This window comes from Coregonus lavaretus (genome assembly GCF_964263955.1).
Source record: "Coregonus lavaretus genome assembly, chromosome: 28".
Lineage (NCBI taxonomy): Eukaryota > Metazoa > Chordata > Actinopteri > Salmoniformes > Salmonidae > Coregonus > Coregonus lavaretus.
In genome coordinates this window covers 41,675,110-41,701,642 of record NC_140015.1, presented here as the reverse complement: position 1 = coordinate 41,701,642, position 26,533 = coordinate 41,675,110, and the positions used below count along the sequence as shown (strand labels likewise).

General features: G+C 39.8%; 1 protein-coding gene across 1 annotated transcript in view; it reads left to right on the top strand.

The window, feature by feature from the left end:
• Nucleotides 1-26,533, top strand: part of LOC311103291 (uncharacterized protein) — a 48,083-nt gene that overhangs the window by 3,562 nt on the left and 17,988 nt on the right. Inside the window, 10 exon segments of the mRNA XM_084144824.1 lie at nucleotides 3,622-3,720; nucleotides 4,303-4,419; nucleotides 4,749-4,833; nucleotides 4,963-5,191; nucleotides 5,591-7,355; nucleotides 7,641-7,814; nucleotides 9,276-9,449; nucleotides 10,935-11,108; nucleotides 11,361-11,407; nucleotides 11,852-12,387. Coding sequence (XP_084000950.1) covers nucleotides 3,638-3,720; nucleotides 4,303-4,419; nucleotides 4,749-4,833; nucleotides 4,963-5,191; nucleotides 5,591-7,355; nucleotides 7,641-7,814; nucleotides 9,276-9,449; nucleotides 10,935-11,108; nucleotides 11,361-11,407; nucleotides 11,852-12,387 — 3,384 coding nt within the window. The 5' untranslated portion in view covers nucleotides 3,622-3,637.

Genomic DNA, 26,533 nt, shown 5'->3' with positions numbered 1-26,533 from the left:
GGTGCTGGCTAACAGAGTAGAACACCTGTTTAGGAGAGGTGCTGGCTAACAGAGTAGAACACCTGTTTAGGAGAGGTGCTGGGTAGCAGAGGAGAACACCTGTTTAGGAGAGGTGCTGGGTAGCAGAGGAGAATACCTGTTTAGGAGAGGTGCTGGCTAACAGAGTAGAACACCTGTTTAGGAGAGGTGCTGGGTAACAGAGTAGAACACCTGTTTAGGAGAGGTGCTGGGTAGCAGAGGAGAACACCTGTTTAGGAGAGGTGCTGGGTAACAGAGTAGAACACCTGTTTAGGAGAGGTGCTGGCTAACAGAGTAGAACACCTGTTTAGGAGAGGTGCTGGGTAGCAGAGTAGAACACCTGTTTAGGAGAGGTGCTGGGTAGCAGAGGAGAACACCTGTTTAGGAGAGGTGCTGGGTGACAGAGTAGAACACCTGTTTAGGAGAGGTGCTGGGTAACAGAGTAGAACACCTGTTTAGGAGAGGTGCTGGGTAACAGAGGAGAACACCTGTTTAGGAGAGGTGCTGGGTAGCAGAGTAGAACACCTGTTTAGGAGAGGTGCTGGCTAACAGAGGAGAACACCTGGTTAGGAGAGGTGCTGGCTAGCGGAGTAGAACACCTGTTTAGGAGAGGTGCTGGGTAACAGAGGAGAACACCTGTTTAGGAGAGGTGCTGGCTAGCGGAGGAGAACACCTGTTTAGGAGAGGTGCTGGCTAGCGGAGGAGAACACCTGTTTAGGAGAGGTGCTGGCTAACAGAGTAGAACACCTGTTTAGGAGAGGTGCTGGGTTGCAGAGTAGAACACCTGTTTAGGAGAGGTGCTGGGTAACAGAGGAGAACACTTGTAAAAGAAAAGGAGAGTCTCACTCTATGAGCTCAGATGAAATAATGTAATAACCTGATAACCGACGTTTCAACAGACAGCAGTCTTCATCATTTACCTTAAAAATACCAAAATATTGATCCTGAAAGGGAATTTGATGCATTTTCATATGGGTTAATGTCGACTTTGCTTATGGAAAACCATATCATGCGAAGGTTTTTACGCTCAGTTCTTGGGTTTCGCGAGTGGAAATTTGACATTTTGAAAATGGAAGTTATGGAACTCCAACATGTGCTTCTGTTATGAGAAAAACCTCCACAATGAAACTGACATTAAATGTGGAGAATGATAGATCTGTTGGCCATTAAATAGCCTATTCATTTGTACAGTGAGGGAAAAAAGTATTTGATCCCCTGCTGATTTTGTACGTTTGCCCACTGACAAAGAAATGATCAGTCTATAATTTTAATGGTAGGTTTATTTGAACAGTGAGAGACAGAATAACAACAAAAAAATCAAGAAAAAAGGCATGTCAAAAATTTTATAAATTGATTTGCATTTTAATGAGGGAAATAAGTATTTGACCCCTTCTCAATTAGAAAGATTTCTGGCTCCCAGGTGTCTTTTATACAGGTAACGAGCTGAGATTAGGAGCACACTCTTAAAGGGAGTGCTCCTAATCTCAGCTTGTTACCTGTATAAAAGACACCTGTCCACAGAAGCAATCAATCAATCAGATTCCAAACTCTCCACCATGGCCAAGACCAAAGAGCTCTCCAAGGATGTCAGGGACAAGATTGTAGACCTACACAAGGCAGGAATGGGCTACAAGACCATCGCCAAGCAGCTTGGTAAGAAGGTGACAACAGTTGGTGCGATTATTCGCAAATGGAAGAAACACAAAATAACTGTAAATCTCCCTCGGCCTGGGGCTCCATGCAAGATCTCACCTTGTGGAGTTGCAATGCGGTGAGGAATCAGCCCAGAACTACACGGGAGGATCTTGTCAATGATCTCAAAGCAGCTGGGACCATAGTCACCAAGAAAACAATTGGTAACACACTACGCCGTGAAGGACTGAAATCCTGCAGCGCCCGCAAGGTCCCCCTGCCCAAGAAAGCACATATACAGGCCCGTCTGAAGTTTGCCAATGAACATATGAATGATTCAGAGGAGAACTGGGTGAAAGTGTTGTGGTCAGATGAGACCAAAATCGAGCTCTTTGGCATCAACTCAATTCGCCGTGTTTGGAGGAGGAGGAATGCTGCCTATGACCGTAAGAACACCATCCCCACCATCAAACATGGAGGTGGAAACATTATGCTTTTGGGGGTGTTTTTCTGCTAAGGGGACAGGACAACTTCACCACATCAAAGGGACGATGGACGGGGCCATGTACCGTCAAATCTTGGGTGAGAACCTCCTTCCCTCAGCCAGGGCATTGAAAATGGGTCGTGGATGGTATTCCAGCATGACAATGACCCAAAACACACGGCCAAGGCAACAAAGGAGTGGCTCAAGAAGAAGCACATTAAGGTCCTGGAGTGGCCTAGCCAGTCTCCAGACCTTAATCCCATAGAAAATCTGTGGAGGGAGCTGAAGGTTCGTGTTGCCAAATGTCAGCCTCGAAATCTTAATGACTTGGAGAAGATCTGCAAAGAGGAGTGGGACAAAATCCCTCCTGAGATGTGAGCAAACCTGGTGGCCAACTACAAGAAACGTCTGACCTCTGTGATTGCCAACAAGGGTTTTGCCTACCAAGTACTAAGTCATGTTTTGCAGAGGGGTCAAATACTTATTTCCCTCATTAAAATGCAAATCAATTTATAACATTTTTGACATGCGTTTTTCTGGATTATTTTGTTGTTATTCTGTCTCTCACTGTTCAAATAAACCTACTATTAAAATGATAGACTGATCATGTCTTTGTCAGTGGGCAAACGTACAAAATCAGCAGGGGATCAAATACTTTTTTCCCTCACTGTATGTCTATGTAGGCTACTGTAGTCTACCGTTTTATACTATAAATATGTTGAAATGACTGGAGTCGTTGCAAATCATTTTGTGCCACTTGTGTAGCCAACCTGGAGCTGGCAAACAGATGTAATAAATAGCCTTTAACTTCAGTTTATTGTTGTTGTAGCCTTGTGTTATTATGTAATTAATAATGGCCGTGTTTAGTTAATTCAATTGGAAGTTATCAAGTGTCACCATGGTCACAGTTCTATCTCAATTGCTGATCAGATGTTAGAATGCATTAGATTGAAGGTAACAGTCAGCCAGATTAGGCTACAGGTAAAGAAATACCCTGGCTGTTGTTGACAAGCACAGGCCTATTCAGTTCATATCCATATTATTAATATTTCATTCATTGATTGAAATTACGACCCCATTCTCAGTAGCCTATTCCAGCAGGTTACTTGGTAACAGAAGCACTTCCTACCTCAACATCGCCTTGCTATTCATGTTAAATATATTAATCTGTCAATTTGAACTAAGCAAGCTGCTAAATCATTCAGCTTACATCTTGCCTACATCTTGCCCAGGCTACTGGAGGCTGTCTGAAATAAGATGTAGGCCTATCAGGGAAATATATTTTGGGATAGTTTTCAGGCCTTGTGGGCGGGTTTTGAGGAGTCATTGGGCTAGAAAAGTAATTGCATTAAATAACCTGACTGTTTGGATGTGTCTGTTAGTTAATGTTTTATTTCTGAGAGATCATGAATAAAAGAGAACAATGGACATTCAATAATTAGTTGTCACTGTGTTCACCACAACCAACATGCTGCATCTCTGTTTAGGGGTCAGTGGTCTAAAATGAGTCTCTCTGGGGAGAGAGAGGAGGGGGGCCCTGCCTCTAAAATGAGTCTCTCTGGGGAACATGACACCAAAACTAAGAGGTGAGCTGACAATATTGTTTAAGAATTTATATTAGAAAATGCTATATAGGAGAAAAGAAAATCACATTTGTGTTTTTTCATCAGAAATGATTACTAATGGGTACCTTCAATATAACTATTGTAGATTTGAGATGTGATTTAAAACCATTGTTTAGCTGGAATGTATTGTTCGTATCCTGTATATTTGACTGTGATACATAGTTGTCTCACCTAACTACCTTAAGATGAATGCATTTACAGATGCCATATCTTAATTTGACCCTGTTTCTCACAGCAGGAACATAATCCTGCAGCAAAAGCAAATGTGTATTTTTAGGTGGATTATAATTAAGGGATATTTTCTGTAGGGGTTCATAAATTTTTCCTCAGGGAAAATCAAGTCTGACATTTTAAAGTGGAAATTACCCACTTTAGACACCTTTATAAAGCCTTGTAGTGGTTTAATCATTTCTTTAACCAATAAAAGCTAATTTACCAACATTTCTGAAAATGGATATATAGCGTTTTGGAATGAAACTCTCGTTTCCCCATCTGAGCTCAGAGTAGATGAGAGACGTAATGTTTGTCTCTGTTGTGTTGAAGCCCAATCAAGCAGGAGAGACCAGCCTCCCCTGTACCCAGCTGTGTGTCCATGAAGAGTGTCCAGTCTATGGGTCAACCTATAAACTTCAGAGAGGGAGACTTTTCTAGTGAACTAAGGTAAGAAGAACTCATGGGTCATGGTCAGTGAGTTAAACAACACTGTCTCTAGTCATTTCTCCTCTCCCATTTTAGCATTTATTTTTGTTGTTTTCATAATCCATAGGCTAATCCTTTTTTCCATTTTCATAGTCCTGAAACAATATTAAACAAACACAACATTCCCTCCCTGTGTGTGTGTGTGTGTGTGTGTGTGTGTGTGTGTGTGTGTGTGTGTGTGTGTGTGTGTGTGTGTGTGTGTGTGTGTGTGTGTGTGTGTGTGTGTGTGTGTGTGTGTGTGTGTGTGCACTCCCTGGATGAGGAGATGTAATCTCATGTTTTGTCCACAGAAACCAACAGGAGAGATCAGAGTCAGAGATTCTCAGTGGTCAGTCTTCCCAGAGTCATCAAACAGACCTGGCCTCCATATTCAGTGTATGTGGTCCTGTTATGTACATTTGTTTTTGTTTACCTCAAGTAAAGTTGATCTGTCAATCATTCATTCAGGTGTTAATGAGAAAGCATTTAGTATCTTGCTTAACTTATTTACTTGATTTATTTCAGTTGCTTGAAGAGAATATTATGACATTTGTAAAGAAAGAGCTGAAGATGTTCAAGAGGATTCTTAGTCCAGAACTCCCAGAAGGCTTTGAGAGTCAGAAGCAGGATAAGGAAGTGGTGGACGCTGAAGATGAGAAGCAGGAGAGCAGTGCCAGAGAGGGGGCTCTGAAGATCACACTGCACGTCCTGAGGAAAATGAACCAGAAGGAGCTTGCTGACACACTGGAGAAAAGTAAGAGCTGTCTGCCTCATGTTGAATGCTGTTTTATAACAAACATTTAAAAGCTGTAGCTAAAGTACAGCTAAAGTAGCTGTGTAACTCAATGATATTGTAGCAGCCTTAACACAACACCTAGTGACCTCATCAAGTAGCAGCAGGGATGTGTTGTGTTGATTAATTGAGAGAGAGAGAGAGAGAGAGAGAGAGAGAGAGAGAGAGAGAGAGAGAGAGAGAGAGAGAGAGAGAGATCATAATAATATAATCAGTCACACTAGTCTGTAATGCATTATGAAAACATTTATACAGTCAGTTAAGAGAATAAAGTATTACAATTTAAAATGTTATAACAGTCCTAGAATACTGTAGGCATTAAAACAGACGTAATATTAATATCCTCTGTGTTATTTCTAGATTCAGATGAGCGTGCTGTGATTCTTCAACGTGAACTCAAATCTAATCTAAAGAAGAAGTTTCAATGTGTATTTGAGGGGATCGCTAAACAAGGAAACCCAACACTTCTCAATAAGATCTACACAGAGCTCTACATCACAGAGGGTGGAACAGGAGAGGTCAATAATGAACATGAGCTGAGACAGATTGAGACAACAACCACGAAACAAGCAAGACCAGAGACTGCAGTCAAATGCAACGACATCTTCAAACCCTTACCTGGACAAGACAAACCTATCAGAACTGTGCTGACAAAGGGAGTCGCTGGCATTGGAAAAACAGTCTCTGTGCAGAAATTCATTCTTGACTGGGCTGAAGGAAAAGCAAATCAGGATGTCCAATTTGTATTTTCATTCCCTTTTCGGGAGCTGAATTTGATGAAAAAGGAAAAAAAAACTTTGATTGAACTTCTCAATCACTTCTCAATCGAAACCAAAGAATCAAGGATCTCCAACTACGACAAGTACAAAGTTCTGTTCATCTTTGATGGTCTGGATGAGTGCCGACTGCCCCTAGACTTCCAGAAGAACAAGATCTGTTGTGACGTCACAGAGTCAACCTCAGTGGATGTTCTGCTGACAAATCTCATCAAGAGAAATCTGCTTCCCTCTGCTCTCCTCTGGATAACTACCCGACCTGCAGCAGGAAATCAGATCCCTTCAGTGTGTGTTGACCAGGTGACAGAGGTACGAGGGTTCAATGACCCACAGAAGGAGGAGTACTTCAGAAGGAGATTCAGTGATGAGGACCTGGCCAGCAGAATCATCTCACACATAAAGACATTAAGGAGCCTCCACATCATGTGCCACATTCCAGTCTTCTGTTGGATTTCTGCAACAGTCCTTGAACACATGTTGAGTACAGACAAGACAGAAGAGATGCCCAAGACTCTGACTGAGATGTTCATACACCTTGTGGTGTTTCATACCAAACAGAAGAATGAAAAGTATCTTGGGAAAGAAGAGACAGGTCCACACTGGAATAAAGAGAGCATTCTGTCACTGGGAAAACTGGCTTTTCAACAGCTTGTGAATGGCAATCTGATTTTCTATGAAGAAGACCTGAAAGAGGCTGGCATTGATGTCAATGAAGCCTCAGTGTGCTCAGGATTGTGCACACAGCTCTTTAAAGAGGAATGTGTGCTGTACCAGGACAAGGTGTACTGCTTTGTTCATCTGAGCATTCAGGAGTTTCTGGCTGCTGTATATGTGTTCCTCTCATTTATCAACAACAATGAGAATCTAATGGCCGAACCGCAAGTTACTGACGTTACTGTCTACAAGAGTGCTGTGGATAAAGCCTTACAAAGTGAGACGGGAAACCTGGACCTGTTCCTCCGCTTCCTTCTGGGCCTCTCACTGGAGTCCAATCAGAAGTACTTACGAGGTCTACTGACAAAGACAAGAAGCAGCTCACAGAGCCATGAAGAAACAGTCAAGTACATCAAGGAGAAGATCAGGGAGAATCCCTCTCCAGAGAGGTGCATCAATCTGTTCCACTGTCTGAATGAACTGAATGACCATTCTCTAGTGGAGGAGATCCAAAGCTACCTGAGATCAGGAAGTCTCTCAGAAGTCAAACTGTCACCTGCACAGTGGTCAGCTCTGGTCTTTGTGTTGCTGTCTTCAGAAAAGGAGCTGGATGTGTTTGACCTGAAGAAATACTCCAGATCAGAGGAAGGTCTTCTGAGGCTGCTGCCAGTGGTCAAAGCCTCCAGAGCTGCTCTGTGAGTATATAAAATGACATTTAAGTACTAATCATCAGGAAGAAATATTCAGTTTAGAGTAAAATATGTATTATAATATGTATATAATATTCAATTGAAAAACATAAAGAATAAATGCATTGATTTTCACATTAGTATAACATTATGACCATACAATTCTAGGAGACAGAAGATTCATATATATGTTGTTTGAGAGAATAAACCAAATGCATCTGCCATTGTCCTTCTACACTACTGGTGTTATATTAACAGTGTGTTTGTGAAATCATGATGATCTCTTTGCAGGCTGTCAGGCTGTGGAGTCACAGAGGAAGGCTGTTCTTCTCTGGTCTCAGCTCTGAGGTCAAACCCCTCACACCTGAGAGAGCTGGACCTGAGTAACAATGACCTGAAGGATTCAGGAGTGAAGCTGCTCTCTACTGGACTGGAGAATCCCCACTGTAAACTGGAGACTCTGAGGTCAGTATTCCTGTAGTTGGTCAACAAGTGATAACTGTTCACCAGATCCACATGTGTTTACCAGGCACACATAGTCCACACCATATGTGTTTGGACGGTGAAGCTAACAGTTTTAAATTTGGTGCTATGCTCCAGCATTTTGGATTTGAGATATAATGTTTCATTTTAGGCGACAGTACAGAATGTCACCTTTATTTAAAGTTATTCATAAATATATATTTTACCGTTTAGTAATGAAAGCACTTAATGTATGTAGTTCTCCCATTTGAAAAAGTCGTAATTATTTGGACAAATTCATTTAGTAAAAAGTTTTGTGTTTGGTCCAATATTCTTTGCCTGCAGTGATTACATCAAGCTTGTGATTCTACAAACTTGTTGAAAACATTTGCAGTTTGTCTTGGTTGTGTTTTGGATGATGTTTTTCCCAATAGAAACTGAATGGTGAATAATATCCTGTCATTTTGGGAGTCACTTCACTTGTAGTGTCAGTAAGAATAGAAGATGTTTCTGAATACTTCTACATTCATGTGGATGCTACCATGATTATGTATAATCATTAATGAATCGTGAATGATGATGAATGAGAAAGTTACAGAGGAACAAGGATAATTCCCCCTCTGTTATTGGTAATGGTGAGAGGTTAGCATGTTTTGTTGTAGCCTCTGTAACTTTCTTACTCATTATTATTCATCATTAATTAAAGATGTTTTCTTAATCATGGCATTATCAGGATTAATTTAGTAGTGTTTAGAAACATGTTATCTACTCACTTAGACAGAAGATTAATCCAGTCATCATCCACCATTTTAACATTGGGCAAAACATAACCCAAAACACAACCAAAACAAACTGCAAATGCAACCAACGAGTTTGAGTCACAAGCTTGATGTAGTCATTGTGTTCAAGGAATATCAGACCAAATACTAAACTACTTTAATACACTATAAGTACATTTGTCAGAATACTTATGACTTCTTCAAATGGGGGACTAGACCCATAAAGTGCTTTCATTTCTAAACGGTGAAACAGATATGTATTAAAATATCCTCAAATAAAAGGTGACATTATATACTGTCACCTCATATGAAACATTTGATCTCAAATCCAAAATACTGGAGTATAAAGCCACATTTAAAATGTTAGCTTCGCTGTCAAACTAGATATGGTGTGGACTGTATACTCAATACAATCTAAATCTGATACCTCACTGTCTGTCTTTTGACTGATACTGCTTTTTAAACTGCTCTGGTCAGTCTACTCAAATATTTGTAATATGCAATTTTCTATCTACAAGCAATAGTTTGATAATTTGTCATTTCTAATAAGTAATAATTAATTTATGAATAGATATGTCAGGTTTCAGGACACTGATGTATCTGAACGTTTTGAAAATATTTTCTTCCACTATTTTCACCACAAAAGAATAGCAGTGTGGTTTTAATATGATTTGACTCTTTGCAGGCTGTCAGGCTGTCTAGTCACAGAGGAAGGCTGTGCTTCTCTGGTCTCAGCTCTTAGGTCAAACTCCTCACACCTGAGAGAGCTGGATCTGAGTAACAATGACCTGAAGGATTCAGGAGTGAAGCTGCTCTCTGCTGGACTGGGGAATCCCCACTGTAAACTGGAGACTCTGAGGTCAGTATTCCTGTAGTTAGTCAACAAGTGATAACTGTTCACCAGATCCACATGTGTTTACCAGGCACACATAGTCCACACCATATGTGTTCGGACAGTGAAGCTTACAGTTTTAAATTTGGCGCTATGCTCCAACATTTTGCATTTCAGATATAGTGTTTCATATTAGGCAACAGTACAGAATGTCACCTTTTATTTGAGGTTATTCATACATTCTGTTTTACCCGTTAGATAGGAAAGCACTTCATGTATCTAGTTCTCCCATTTGAAAAAGTCGTAATAATTTGGACATATTCTCTTATATTGTATTAAAGTAGTCATAAGTTTAGTATTTGGTCCCATATTCCTTACCTGCAGTGATTGCATCAGGCTTGTGACTCCACAAACTTGTTGAATACATTTGCAGTTTGTCTTGGTTGTGTTTTGGATGATGTTTTTCCCAATAGAAACTGAATGATGAATAATGTCCTGTCATTTTGGAGTCACTTCACTTGTATTGTCAGTAAGAATAGAAGATGTTTCTGAACACTTCTACATTCATGTGGATGCTACCATGATTATGAATAATCATGAATAAATCGTGAATGATGATGAATGAGAAAGTTACAGAGGCACAAGGATCAAACCCCCTCTGTTATTGGTAATGGTGAGAGGTTAGCATGTTTTGTTGTAGCCTCTGTAACTTTCTCACTCATTATTATTCATGATTCATTACATTTTTTCTTCTTAATTATGGCATCATCAGGATTAATTTAGTAGTGTTTAGAAACATGTTATCTACTCACTTAGACAGAAATTTACTCCAGTCATCATCCACCATTTTAATATTGGGCAAAACATAACCCAAAACACAACCAAAACAAACTGCAAATGCAACCAACGTGTTTGAGTCACAAGCTTGATGTAGTCATTGTGTTCAAGGAATATCGGACCAAATACTAAACTTTTGACTACTTTAATACACTATAAGTGAATTGGTCAGAATACTTATGACTTCTTCAAATGGGGGACTAGACACATAAAGTGCTTTCATTTCTAAACGGTGAAACAGATATGTATTCAAATATCCTCAAATAAAAGGTGACATTATATACTGTCACCTCATATGAAACATTTGATCTCAAATCCAAAATGCTGGAGTATAGAGCCACATTTAAAATGTTATCTTCACTGTCAAACTAGATATGGTGTGGACTGTATACTCAATACAATCTAAATCTGATACCTCACTGTCTGTCTTTTGACTGATACTGCTTTTTAAACTGCTCTGGTCCGTCTACTCAAATATTTGTAAAATGCATTTTTCTATCTACAAGCAATACTTTGATAATTTGTCATTTCTAATAATGAAACATTCATTTATGAATAGATATGGAAGGTTTCAGGACACTGATGTATCTGAACATTTTGAGAAAATATATTTAGCCACTATTTTGACCACCAAAGAATAGCAGTGTGGTTTTAATATGATTTGACTCTTTGCAGGCTGTCGCGCTGTCTAGTCACAGAGGAAGGCTGTGCTTCTCTGGTCTCAGCTCTGAAGTCAAACCCCTCACACCTGAGAGAGCTGGATCTGAGCTACAATCACCCAGGAGACTCAGGAGTCAGACTGCTCTCTGCTGGACTGGAGGATCCACACTGCAGACTGGAGAAACTCAAGTATGTAGAGGGTTTATGTCAATGTTCATATCAGACATGTTGGAGTTATCAGGCTAGTTAAGACAAACATTCTTACCACCACTTGGACTAAGTTATATGCTGACCGTGTGTGTGTGTGCACGTGTGTGTGTGTGTCCTGTGTGTGTGTGTGTGTGTGTGTGTGTGTGTGTGTGTGTGTGTGTGTGTGTGTGTGTGTGTGTGAGTTCAGGTGTATCACTCAATGACTGTCTGTTCTTCTGCTTACCGCTACAGTGTGGAACATGGTGGAGAGTACACAATGAAACCTGGACTTAGAAAATGTGAGTGTTGACTGCTGTGAAGAATATGACTAAGAATAAGTCTTAATTCAAGTGAAGTCAAAGTCAAAGACCACCATCATTACATACTTGGTCATATTAAATATCAGCTGTAGTTCTACAGAAGCACAAATCAGGGACACCAAAGTTTACAAAGAGTTGCTTTGACAATGTGTGTGTCTGTGTGTGGCGTGTTCGTGTTACATTAGAAATGTTTGTGTTCATTCATGCATACAGGTGTGTGTGTGTGTGTGTAATTAATGGGAATAAGTGTGTTTTATATTACCATACAGTATAACATATGATCACTGAGCAAATCTCAAGTTACCGTAACTTCTCCTTTTGATACCTAGAAACATCTACATTAAATGAATTAGTGGAAAGTGAGTAAACATTCTAATGTGAATGATGATGATTTCTAATATTGTGTCTGGTTTCATCCATCAGATGCCTGTGATCTCACACTGGACCCAAACACATTATACATTCGCCTCTCTCTGTCTGAGGAGAACAGAAAGGTGACACATGGGCCAAAGGTTCATCCGTATCCTGATCACCCAGAGAGATTTGAGGACTGTGGACAGGTGCTGTGTAGAGAGGGTCTGACTGGGCGCTGTTACTGGGAGGTAGAGTGGAGTGTGAGAAGGGCTGATATAGGAGTGGCATATAAAGGAATCATCAGGAGAGGAAGTTTTAAGGGCTCTGGGCTTGGATACAATGACAACTCCTGGAGTCTGCGCTGCTCTGAAAACAGTTACTCTGCCTGTCACAATAATAAGTCCACTACCATAGACGTCCCCTCCTCCAGCTCCCACAGAGTAGGAGTGTATCTGGACTGGCCAGCCGGCACTCTGTCCTTCTACAGAGTCTCCTCTGACACACTGACCCACCTGTACACATTCCACTCCACATTCACTAAGCCCCTCTATCCAGGGTTTCATCTTTGGTATGATGACTGCTCAGTGTCCCTGTGTCAGGTGTCAAAAACAACATGAACAACAAGTAAAAAAAAAACAACAAGTAAAAAATAGATATGGGCTCAGACTGAAACACTATTATCATACCATGGGCCTAAACTGAAACATGTTACACTATTAACATACCATGGGCTCAGACTGAAACATGTTACACTATTAACATACCATGGGCCTAAACTGAAACATATTACACTATTAACATACCATGGGCCTAGACTGAAACATATTACACTATTAACATACCATGGGCCTAGACTGAAACATATTACACTATTAACATACCATGGGCCTAGACTGAAACATATTACACTATTAACATACCATGGGCCTAGACTGAAACATATTACACTATTAACATACCATGGGCCTAGACTGAAACATGTTACACTTTTAACATACCATGGGCTCAGCCTGAAACATGTTACAATATTAACATACCATGGGCTCAGACTGAAACATGTTACACTATTAACATACCATGGGCCTAAACTGAAACATATTACACTATTAACATACCATGGGCCTAGACTGAAACATGTTACACTTTTAACATACCATGGGCTCGGACTGAAACATATTATACTATTAACATACCATGGGCTCAGACTGAAACATGTTACAATATTAACATACCATGGGCTCTGACTGACATTTTTTACACTATTAACATACCATGGGCTCAGACTGAATCATGTTACACTATTAACATACCATGGGCTCAGACTGAATCATGTTACACTATTAACATACCATGGGCTCAGACTGAATCATGTTACAATATTAACATACCATGGGCTCAGACTGAATCATGTTACACTATTAACATACCATGGACTCAGACTGAATCATGTTACACTATTAACATACCATGGGCTCAGACTGACATTTTTTACACTATTAACATACCATGGGCCTAAACTGAAACATGTTACACTATTAACATACCATGGACTCAGACTGAATCATGTTACACTATTAACATACCATGGGCTCAGACTGAAACATGTTACACTATTAACATACCATGGGCCTAGACTGAAACATATTACACTATTAACATACCATGGGCTCAGACTGAATCATGTTACACTATTAACATACCATGGGCTCAGATTGAAACATGTTACAATATTAACATACCATGGGCTCTGACTGACATTTTTTACACTATTAACATACCATGGGCCTAAACTGAAACATGTTACACTATTAACATACCATGGGCTCAGACTGAATCATGTTACACTATTAACATACCATGGGCTCAGACTGAAACATGTTACACTATTAACATACCATGGGCTCAGACTGAAACATGTCTGGTTTTCTGATCCATGCTCCTACTTTTTTATTAAGTTAAATTTTTATGTTTGATATGATGTTAGTAACACTAAATCATTCCATCCTTTCACTAAATATTAGTAAAACACACTGGAGCAACAATGTAGAATATCTCTCTAGTGTGTCAACCCCTCTATCCAGGGTGTTATGTTTGGGGTGACTCCTCTTCAGTGTCCCTGTGTCAGGTGGTCCCTGTGTCAAACACAATCACCTCATGTTTCAGCATGATAATGTACGGCCCATGTCGCAAGGATTTGTACACAATTCCTGGAAGCTGAACTAAATAGAGTTCTTCCATGGCCTGAATTCTCACCAGACATGTCACACATTGAGAATGTTTGGGATGCTCTGGATAGACGTGTACGACAGCATGTTCCAATTTGGGATGCTCTGGATAGACGTGTACGACAGCATGTTCCAATTTGGGATGCTCTGGATAGACGTGTACGACAGTATGTTCCAATTTGGGATGCTCTGGATAGACGTGTACGACAGCTTGTTCCAATTTGGGATGCTCTGGATAGACGTGTACGACAGCATGTTCCAATTTGGGATGCTCTGGATAGACGTGTACGACAGCATGTTCCAATTTGGGATGCTCTGGATAGACGTGTACGACAGCATGTTCCAATTTGGGATGCTCTGGATAGACGTGTACGACAGCGTGTTCCAATTTGGGATGCTCTGGATAGACGTGTACGACAGCATGTTCCAATTTGGGATGCTCTGGATAGACGTGTACGACAGCATGTTCCAATTTGGGATGCTCTGGATAGACGTGTACGACAGCATGTTCCAATTTGGGATGCTCTGGATAGACGTGTACGACAGCATGTTCCAATTTGGAATGCTCTGGATAGACGTGTACGACAGCATGTTCCAATTTGGGATGCTCTGGATAGACGTGTACGACAGCATGTTCCAATTAGGGATGCTCTGGATAGACGTGTACGACAGCATGTTCCAGTTCCCACCAATATCCAGCAACTTTGCACAGACATTGAAGAGGAGTGGGACAACATTCCACAGGACACAATCAACAGCCTGATCAACTCTATGCGAAGGAGACGTGTCGCGCTGCATGAGGCAAATGGTGGTCACTCCAGATACTGACTGGTTTACTGATCCACTCTCCTACTTTTTTATTAAGTTAATGTTTTAGGTTTGATATGATGTTAGTAACACTAAGTCATTCCATCCTTTCACTAAATGTTAAACACTAAGTCATTCCATCCTTTCACTAAATGTTAGTAACACTAAGTCATTCCATCCTTTCACTAAATGTGAGTAACACTAAGTCATTCCATCCTTTCACTAAATGTTAATAACACTAAGTCATTCCATCCTTTCACTAAATGTTAGTAACACTAAGTCATTCCATCCTTTCACTAAAGCTTTAAAGTAACTTTTAATTGACAAATGCCTCACTAGACACACACACACACACTGAACACACACAAACACTGGACACACACACTGGACACACACACACACACACTGGACACACACTGGACACACACACACACACTGGACACACACACACACACACTGGACACATTTCCATGTGTTGGATTTTGATGAAAGGAAATCCCATATAGCCTACTGGACAGGACTTTGCTATGGCATCTTCTGTTTGGGTGTCTCAGGTCAGGTCTGAGCCATGATCAGAATGTGTCTCTGTGTCTATTTCCAGCCCTGCCATTTCTACCTGTCCTGATCTAGTGTTTCACCCCTGACCTCCTCACACCGTCTCACTGTCCATGTCTGCTTTTAGCTCCCACCTCTACTTCACTGTGTTATAATGGACCTTATGCTTGTTATGTCACCTCTGTAACCAGTTATCAAACATACTGACCTTTCTGACCCTATCCCATGGCCCTACTTTCTACAACTGAACATTTAAATTCCTCTATGAGTTTTGTTTAGTGTCGATTTCCTTTTTTATGTATTTGTTGTATATTGGGGTTGTGCTGCAGAGCATCATGGGGGTTTGTATGTGTTGAGATGATCACGTTCCAGATAAATGGTTGAACTGATTCCTGTCTCCCGTCTCATCATTACTGAATTGTTATACAGACGTGGTTATGAAACCCACCAGACATAACAAAAGATTGGTGATGAGTAAGTCTAAATCTACAGGAACTATTCTGTCTGGAAGAAGTGGGTTTTTACAACTGTTTAAAACTGTTATTTTCTGTGGTCCAGAATAGGCTAATGTTAGCACAGTGTATTGCTAGCAGAGGCAAGTGCATAATCTAGCTAGCTAAGAAAGAGAGTTAACCAGTGGTTTAAAGTACTTAAGTAGTACTTTAAAGTATTTTTACTTAAGTAGTTTTTTTGGGGTATCTGTACTTGACTTTACTATTCATATTTTTGACTACTTTTACTTTCACTTCACTACATTCCTAAAGAAAATAATGTACTTTTTACTGCATACATTTTCCCTGACACCCAAAAGTACTCGTTACATTTTGAATGCTTAGCAGGACAGAAAATGTTCCAATTCACGCACTTATCAAGAGAACATCCCTACTTCCTCTGATCTGGCAGACTCACTAAACACAAATGCTTTGTTTGTAAATTGTCTGAATGTTGGAGTGTACGTAAATTTGTGGCTGGCTGAATGTAAATTTTAAAAACAAGAAAATCCTCTGGTTTGCTTTATGTAAGGAATTTGAAATGATTTATACTTGTACTTTTACTTTTGATACTTTAGTATATTTTAGCAATTACATTTATTTTTGATACTTAAGTACATTTAAAACCAAATACTTTTAGACTTTTACTCAAGTAGTATTTTACTGGGTGACTTTCACTTTTAGTTGAGTCATTTTCAATTAAGGTATCTTTACTTTTACTCAAGTATGACAATTGGGTATTTTTTCCACCACTGGAGTTAACATCGTCATGGACGGCAGAAAAGGACTCGAGACGGACATTGGAGCGGGAAAACAACGTGATTAAAGGATAGGACATTTTTTTTGTCTATGAAGACAAACCTTTTAATTAAATCTACTAAATGAGCGAATTAAGGAGGAAATGTCAGTGAGTGAAGTGAATGAAGATCACGTGACTGAGGAAAATATTGCTGTGGACAATACTGAAGTGAGTGACAATCAGGAGCCTATTGAGAAATGAAAAATCGCAGGAATTGTTGGAAACATTGGACCATTTGATGAAAGTATTGAGTAGTGGAGCTCATATACAGAACGGTTTGAATATTTTGTTCTTGCAAATTACATTGATGAGGACAACATTGTGCCTACATGTTTCAGTGTAATGGGGCCAAAGACATTTAATTTACTAGGCAGCCTGCTACAGCCAGACTGTAACTTGTACGCTGGGAGTCAGGAAGCAAGTACAGGAAGTGAATTTAATAATACATAGAACAAAACAAGAAACAGGAGTAGCGTACAGACATGAAACACTGAAACAGAATCAATAACGCCTGGGGAAGGAACCAAAGGGAGTGCCTGATATAGGGGAGGTAATGAGGAAGGGGATGGAGTCCAGGTGAGTCTGATTGGTCACAGGGGGCGTAACGATGGTGACAGCTGTGCATAATAATGAGCTGGTGACCTGGAACGCCGGAGAGGGAGTATACGTGACACAGACAGAACAGGTAATAAGACGTGTGGGGATATTGTGGAGATACTTCAGTAGAATTGACCTGGTCCTGACTTCAATTAAACTCTGTCTGGGAAACCGCCCATCAGTCTCTCATCTACTCTGAGCTCAGATGGGGAAACATGAGAAGAGTTTCATTCAAAAACGCCATATATCACTTTTCAGAAGTTTTGGTAAATTATCTTTTATTGTTTAAAGTAATTATGAAAGATATTGGTGTGTTTTTTCACTATCTAATCATGGTATGGGGTTGTTCAATGACAGACATGTATTTGATCACTTGATGCTTTCATTTCAGAGAGACAAATAATCATGTTTTTTCATGGATGAAATGCTATATATCTGCCTACAGTGCCTTGCAAAAGTATTCATCCTCCTTGCCGATTTTCCTATTTTGTTGCATTACATTGCATTCAGAAATCAGTAGTCGTGCTAGGTTTTACACAGTAATATATATCTGCCTCACTCTCAGAGAAATAAGTAGTACTGCTAGGTTTTACACAGTAATAATATATCTGCCTCACTCTCAGAGAAATAAGTAGTACTGCTAGGTTTTACACAGTAATAATATATCTGCCTCACTCTCAGAGAAATAAGTATGGTATGGGGTTGTTCAATAACATTTTACATTTACATTTTAGTCATTTAGCAGACGCTCTTATCCAGTGAGTGCATTCATTATTTTTTTTATATATTTTTTTCATACTGGCCCCCCGTGGGAATCGAACCCACAACCCTGGCGTTGCAAACGCCATGCTCTACCAACTGAGCTACATCCCTGCCGGCCATTCCCTCCCCTGTTTTCAAAAAATACAGTAATATGATATTGGTGTTTAAAACCTTACATTTGACATTTTAGTCATTTAGCAGATGGTCTCATCCAGGATCCGATTTCCCAAAAGCATCTTAAGGCTAAGTTCATCGCTAGAACCATTGTAGGAGCATCGTTAAATCTCTGAGCTGTTCCCCAAAACCATCGTTATTAACGTTACACTTGAAAACGCTTGTAATCTAACGCCTGCCTCAGACCATTCGTACTCGTAGAACAGCCAAATCTCAGGGGTTAAAGCAACAAAAAAAAAATCCTTACGTCGATCTCAGATTGATTGTCTTGTGCTAAATTAATCTCCCCTTTCACGTAAACAAGTCATGACCGTCATGCTTTTAGGAAAAGAGGATCATTTCTGTAAATGTATTAAAACTGCAAATTTGACCAATTCCAGTCCCCTTGCCCAGGGTTCCCAGGGTCCTCCTGGGGAAACTTCTTGAGAAGCTCAGTTCTAAGAAGCTCAGTTCTGGTGACAAGAAAAAGGCAGTTTTACTCCAGAATGAATGGAAATACAATGATGCTGACACCATCTAAAATATCATTTCCACCTCCATGAATGAGCCCAATAAGATATTGGTAAAGATTATGTTAAATGTTTTTAACATATTGAACCATATAGCCTATATGCATGGTCTATTATCAGATGTTAAATGATTTTAACATATTGAACCATATAGCCTATATGCATGGTCTATTATCAGATGTTAAATTATTTTAACATATTGAACCATATAGCCTATATGCATGGTCTATTATCAGATGTTAAATGATTTTAACATATTGAACCATATATCCTGTATTCATGGTCTATTATCAGATGTTAAATGATTTTAACATATTGAACCATATATCCTGTATTCATGGTCTATTATCAGATGGTAAATGATTTTAACATATTGAACCATATAGCCTATATTCATGGTCTATTATCAGATGGTAAATGATTTTAACATATTGAACCATATATCCTGTATTCATGGTCTATTATCAGATGTTAAATGATTTTAACATATTGAACCATATATCCTGTATTCATGGTCTGTTATCAGATGTTCTATTAGCAATAAGCATGATCACCTGTAGCCCAACGGATGCAGCATAGTGGCTATAAATGAAGCATGGGGTTTGTCCATCTGCATTTACCCCATTGGACACAACTTCCTGATTATTATTATTATTTATTATTATTATTATTCACTCAGAATTGTTGTTGGGGTGGTTTCTATTACAAAGTTGCCCTTTTAAGATGCCGTTGCCCCTTTAAGAGCTCTGTTGTGAATGTGCCTAAACCATGCTTGATACTCCAGTTGTAACTGCATTTTTAAAACAATGCATTAGCACAATTGTAGGAGTATACAAATAAACGTGTTATCAATGGAAAGCTTGGATCCCCCTCTTTTTAAACAAAGGTCAAAACTGCTTTCAAAAGTGTTTTCCCCGTGATTGCATTAAGAGTTGTTGTCCGTTGACTGCTTGAATAAACGGCCCTACAAAGGCAATGAGCATCAACTAGAAAACAGTCCAACTGAAGACAAAGAAGGCTTTAAAGTTGTTTTTGCTGTCCAGCCAAATATGTCGTAGGTAGATAAGTGTAAATGCACTGATGTATCATCTTATTATGACCACTGATCTGACCTATGACCCCTAAAATGCTGATACTGCACTCTGCCTTTGTATGACCTTAAACAGCTGTATGGGTCATGCAAAAGCAAAGTGCAGTATCTAAAAAATCTAAATGTGTTTATCCAGCTTTCTTGTGGTTTTGAATGGTGTTGTGTAGTTGTGTTTTCATGTTTTGAATGTTGTATTGTAGCAACCCTCAAGCTTTTTTTATCCATAAGGTAAGAACTATTTCATCACGGAGAATGTTTATACTTATGTGACTTTGTATTACTATCAATGCTGTCCTTTTCTTTATGTTAGCGAGCATTTCAATATTTTGTTTGCTATCTTTCTTACCATTATCGGGGTATTTGCATTTCAATGCGAGTTAAACCATAATGTTTCCGCGTGATTGTGCCATGTTTATTCTGGTGATAACTGGATCACTGGCTGTCTCATGGAGTGTGTGAGGGTGAGTGTCATGGTCGGGATGGCCTGAACTCAGAGCCTGATAGAATACCAAGGAAAACCGTAGTAACTTCAGTAGAACATGGTGGAACAAAGCCAGATGGCAGTAACTTCACTTACTGCTCTTTCCTTGGTTTTTACTGGGATTTTGTAGTTACATCAAATTTGACCCTCCATTTTCTCTGAAACAGAAGATAATTGAACCAGGACACTTTGTCACAAGATATAACAGATACTATGAAGCCTGATTTAGGTCTGAACTCATCTTTGACCAAATGTGTAGCTGTAGTTTGCAATTGTACGGCAGAATAGCTGTGCACAAAATCCTAATACCTCTTCATGGACTACATTTGAGCACTTGAACAGTGTCTTCTTTGAGGGCGTGAACTGGTATGGTAAGATTACCTAGTGGGGCCAGTAACTGAAAGGTTGCTGGTTCGAATACCTGAGCCGTCAAGGTAAAAATCTGTCTGTGCCCTTAAGCAAGGCACTTACACCTGATTTGCTCCAGGGGGCGCCGTACTACTATGACCCTGTAAAACAACACATTTCACTGCATCTATCTGGTGTCTGTGACAATACATTTAAAAATATTTTATTTATTTATTACAACAGTTAATTTAACAATGCTGGTTATAAATCTTGTTGACATTCATCCAAGGACACCTTGACTTGCATTACACTCTCACTCCAGAAAAATATTCTCATGAAATCATATGACTTATAGTTAGAGAAAAGGATTCCTGTGAACGCGGCCTGCTACAAGCAGGAAACAAGTTATGGATGTGTGATCTGTCTTGGCATCTTTTTGGGGTAACCACATTGGAACATTCCAACATTCATCTTTAAGGACATGAACTGGCAGAACAGGTTTCAGCAAAGTATGGAGTCATTGTTTTCAGGAAGGTGTCTCCATGGCGATAGGAGGGACAGGAGGCAGACTAAGGGCAAGGGAAGCCAACTGAACTACTGCCCTACAAAGGCAAAGAGCAGTCTACGCAAACAGTGAATCTGAGAAAAATAGCTTTAAAGTTGGGTTTTTTGTCCAACCATATCAACCATGACCACTGATCTGACCTATGACCCCTTAAATGCTGATACTGCACTCAGCCTTTGTATGACCTTAAACAGCTGTATGGGTCATGCAAAAGCAAAGTGCAGTATGTAGAAATCTAAATGTGTTTATCCAGCTTTCTTGTTGTTTTTCTGTTTGATGGAAACAGTTTGAGTGTTGTAACTATATTCCAACTGTATTTAATGGTGTTATGTAGTCGTGTTTTCATGTTTTCAATGTTGTATTGGAGTAGGCCTAACCCTCACCAATATTTCTGTTGATGGAGAGAGACACCAGACAAGACACAGAGACAGCAACAGAAGAATATGATATGATGGAGAGAGACACCAGACAAGACACAGAGACAGCAACAGAAGAATATGATATGATGGAGAGAGACACCAGACAAGACACAGAGACAGCAACAGAAGAATAGGATATGATGGAGAGAGACACCAGACAAGACACAGAGACAGCAACAGAAGAATAGGATATGATGGAGAGAGACACCAGACAAGACACAGAGACAGCAACAGAAGAATAGGATATGATGGAGAGAGACACCAGACAAGACACAGAGACAGCAACAGAAGAATAGGATATGATGGAGAGAGACATCAGACAAGACACAGAGACAACAACAGAAGAATAGGATATGATGGAGAGAGACACCAGACAAGATGAAAGACATCAATAGACGACACAGAGAGAGTGATGGAGAGAGACAGAGGAGGGGAGAACACACAGTAGACTATCACTAAAAGCTGATATAGGGATTCTAATTACTGCACTGTGTGTGTGTGTGTGAGAGAGAGAGAGAGAGAGAGAGAGAGAGAGAGAGAGAGAGAGAGAGAGAGAGAGAGAGAGAGAGAGAGAGAGAGAGAGAGAGAGAGAGAGAGAGAGAGAGAGAGAGAGATAGCTGCTAGAGAGAGGGACTGTTACCCCTGGGGAGAGAGGAGCTGATACCCCTGGGGAGAGAGGAGCTGTTACCCCTGGGGAGAGAGGAGCTGCTACCCCTGGGGAGAGAGGAGCTGTTACCCCTGGGGAGAGAGGAGCTGCTACCAGGAGAGACTGCGACCCTTCTCGGGAAGAGCTTATCGATTGGTGATTGTTGGGGCACGTTTGGCAGGAGCTTCATTGATAAAGACTGCTGAACTTGCTGATGTTTCACAATATGCCATGGCCGTCTCAGTCACCAGGTCTCAACCCAATTGAAGACAACCATCAACAAAACACTAAATTATGGAATTTCTTGTGGAAGAATGATGTCACATCCCTCCAATAGAGTTCTATTCACTTTTTTTTTTTTTTTTATTAATTTTTTAACCTTGACAATAAACATGTTAATGAACCACAAACACTTGATGTTTAGGGATGGCACACACATAGGGAGACAGTTTGCGTTCCTTCTCAACCTGTCATTTTACATAATTTTGCAAGACACATACCATAAAATGAATCCATAGACTTTTGTCCATATTTACAGAAGGCTGTCATTTCACAAATTGTTCCTATATTGAAAGGACATAGGGAAAATAAAGTCAAACATTTCAATACAAAATAATAAAAACAATCACAGCATTACTCAGTCTTGATGTAATTTAACCATATTAACCAATTTAATCAAATTATTTTCATTTGGAACACTAAATCAGAACTACATTTGGAGTTCCAGACACTTGTAGAATGTATGCCAAGGCACATTGTAAGAGCTATAAAGAGACAGGGAGTGGGAGAGAGAACAGGTAGAACCTGATATGGAAATGAGCAGAACAAACTAAAGGAACTTTCCACCACCGAATGATCATTCCAGACTCTACTTCTATTGAGAGACATATAAAAGGTAAGACGACGATTGTTATGATATTAATATAGTTGATGATATTGTTATGTGTATTAATATAGTTGATGATATTGTTATGTGTATTCATATAGTTGATGATATTGTTATGTGTATTAATATAGTTGATGATATTGTTATGTGTATTAATATAGTTGATGATATTGTTATGTGTATTAATATAGTTGATGATATTGTTATGTGTATTAATATAGTTGATGATATTGTTATGTGTATTCATATAGTTGATGATATTGTTATGTGTATTAATATAGTTGATGATATGTTTTGTGGACAGTGTTATAATAGGCCTACTCTCCTTAAAATGCTTTCGATATAAATTAGATGCGTGGGGTGAATTCGTTCTGTTTCCATCTGTGTGCCCCAGGGTGATCACTCCTACACTATCTAGAATCTAAAAGGGTTCTTTGGCTGTCCCCATAGGAGAACCCTTTGTAGAACCATTTTTGGTACTAGGTAGAACCCTTTTGGGTTCCATGTAGAATCCTTTCCTCAGAGGGTTCTACATGGAAGCCAGAATGGTTTTACCTGGAACCCAAAAGCGTTCTCCTGTGGGGACAGCCAGAGGACCCTTTTGGAACTCTTTTTTCTAAGAGTGTTCTGTATCATAGGTCTATAGACTTGTCTTCTCAAAACAGGCTTAAAACACAACAAGCAACAACATTTTCTCTTTCTAATCTACTGTTAATGCTTTTCACTCAGGAAGGTATTTTGTGTGAAAGAGAGACAAATAAATATTGTGGAAAGGCTGTGTGTTCATTAGTGCCCACCGTAGCAAAACGTTTGGCAACAGAAACCGTTTAGGTCACGTTGGACAGCGTTTGGAGTAAGCTGTTTATGCAACATTTTAAAACTGTTGGCTGCTGAGTAAACTAATGAATACGACCCAGGTTGTAGCCTACAACTCGGCTGTTGATGTCTGCCTCATGCTGAAACCTGAACTTAGCCTGAGGGGTGTACTATGATGCAAGCTAGATATACAGGTTTTCTAAAGCTAGCTAGCTTCAGTTAGCTTCACATTCCAGCTCAGGCCTCATCCATAGGAATGTACAGAGTGCCAGTCATCAGGAAGGTGCTCTCAGCAGAACGGAAAATATATAATGACTTGACAGTTTAATCATACAAAATGGCGCTAACTGGACGTGGGCAAGTCAAATTCAATCAGTGGAGGTTGCTGAGGGGAGGACGGCTCATATTAATGATACCATTCCACCTATTCCGCTCCAGCCATTACCACAAGCCCGTCCTCCCCAATTAAGGTGCCACCAACCTCCTGTGAAATCAATACATCAATATTCATTCGTCATAGTTCTACATTTCACATTTCGTATGATAAATGTAATTGTATCATAGTTCTATTATAGTGTAGCGATCTGTGCAACTTCCGGCGTGAGTTTACTGTGAACACTGAGGCTGTACCCACTTTAAGTTACAGTTTTAACAGAGACCAAGTAGGCTATTTGATCATAATGTAAAAAAGGCCTCCAATAACATTTAACGTGGAAATAGCTGTTCTATCATTCAGCCTACAGTAGCAGCCAATGTTTGGTGTTCAATGTAAGCCTACATTCCATGAGACATTCCAAAAAACATGCAGAGCTTGACATTAACCTGTTTATCTACTTGTCCTTCACACAAGGAGGAGGTGACTGAAAATGTTGTTGTGTTTGATGCAAGAAACCACTTTACTAAATAAAATGCATCATTATTCCCATGTACTATGATGCAATTCCAACCAAGTAACCCAATTGGCGCCAATGGCGCGATGCGTAGGTTGTTTGCCTTTTTACAAGTGCAACCTGGGTTCGCTTCCCTACCCCACTGTTTGCTACATTGGTGTCAGAAGTAGTATGGTGTCTGTGAGGCCATCAGAATGCACGGCCCGGATGTGTGAGGGGTCTGAGTAGTCGAAGCACGAGACTTGCTTTTATAGGGGGCAGTGTGAGACAGGTTACAATTCCCATCGCAGCAATAGGGTTAACCTAGTTTTGGCCAGCGACCTGGGTTCACTGCCCTGCCCCGCTGTTTGCTACAATATTAATATCACAGGTTACCCGACGTCCGTTGAACAAAGAGACACAACAATATGAGTGAAAGGATTTTGGGATAATATCAATAAGTGTTGATTTAGAGATGTCTTCTGGGTTCAGCCTTCTAGCTTCCTTTATCAATTGGGTGAAATATAACAAATTACATGGTCTCAAAGTTTGGAGATAACCAGGCCCAGTTTAAATCGCCCCTGATTTCCATTTCATTATTTCCCCAGAGCAGCAAGGGAATCTAGAGACTCAACCTTTGCAGAATCAGAATCACCTTTATTCGCCAAAAACATTTGCACATACATATGTAGGATCTTAATTTGAGCCAGTTTGCTACAGCAGGAAAATATTCCTACAGCAACAGGAAATGTGAATTATAATTAGTGGACATTTTTGTAGCGGTTGATACATTTTTAGTAAGGGAAACTCAAGTCTGCCATTTCTAAGTGGAAATAACAAACTTCAGAAGCCTTTTAAAACCTCAAATACACTACAAGTTTTACATTTACTGCGTTGAGGGAAAGTTATTCTGCAGTGGGGGGTGATCAAATTAAGATCCTACATCTGTACACATAATTCTACATGGTGATTTTTTACATTTTAGTCATTTAGCAGACGCTCTTATCCAGAGCGACTTACATCCATTGCGAGTGCATACATTTTTATTTTTTATACTGGAATCGAACCCACAACCCTGGCTTTGCAAATGCCATGCTCTACCAACTGAGCTACATCCCTGCCGGCCATTCCCATAATAATTCAAATGTCCTGTTGCTGCAGGATTATTTTCCTGCTGTAGCAAACTGGCTAAAATTAAGATCCTACATCTGTAGCAATACACCTCTCTTTGATGTACATGGCTATATCAGGATTGACTTTTGACCATTTGACATCTTTTATTTACTGTTGTTTAGGCTGGTTAAATGAGTCGCCTATAAAAGCTACTTCATCTGCAAGAGAACAGGCGGCTGCACCAGCGACTGTAAGAAGTTATGTGATTTCCTCATATGAACGTGAAAGTAAGTGTGTAGCCTACGCAGTTACACAATGGCTGTTTGAAACTGTGGCACGTATTTCTCTGTAACATTAGAAGTCAGATAAATGTGTTGATATGTAGGAAAGACGGGCAGACCCTGGTAAGTCTAGGCTAAACTACAAACTTTTATAAGGTTAGGTCGACTTCAGACATTCAATAGTCAGAGTAGGTTTGAGCTATGATCACTTATCATGCTGACAAACCTGATGGTCTCCGTTTGAAATGGTGTGTAAAATACCATGCCTAGGCTACAAGCTCTGTCCTGCTACTGTTAGGTCTATAACGTTATGGGAAC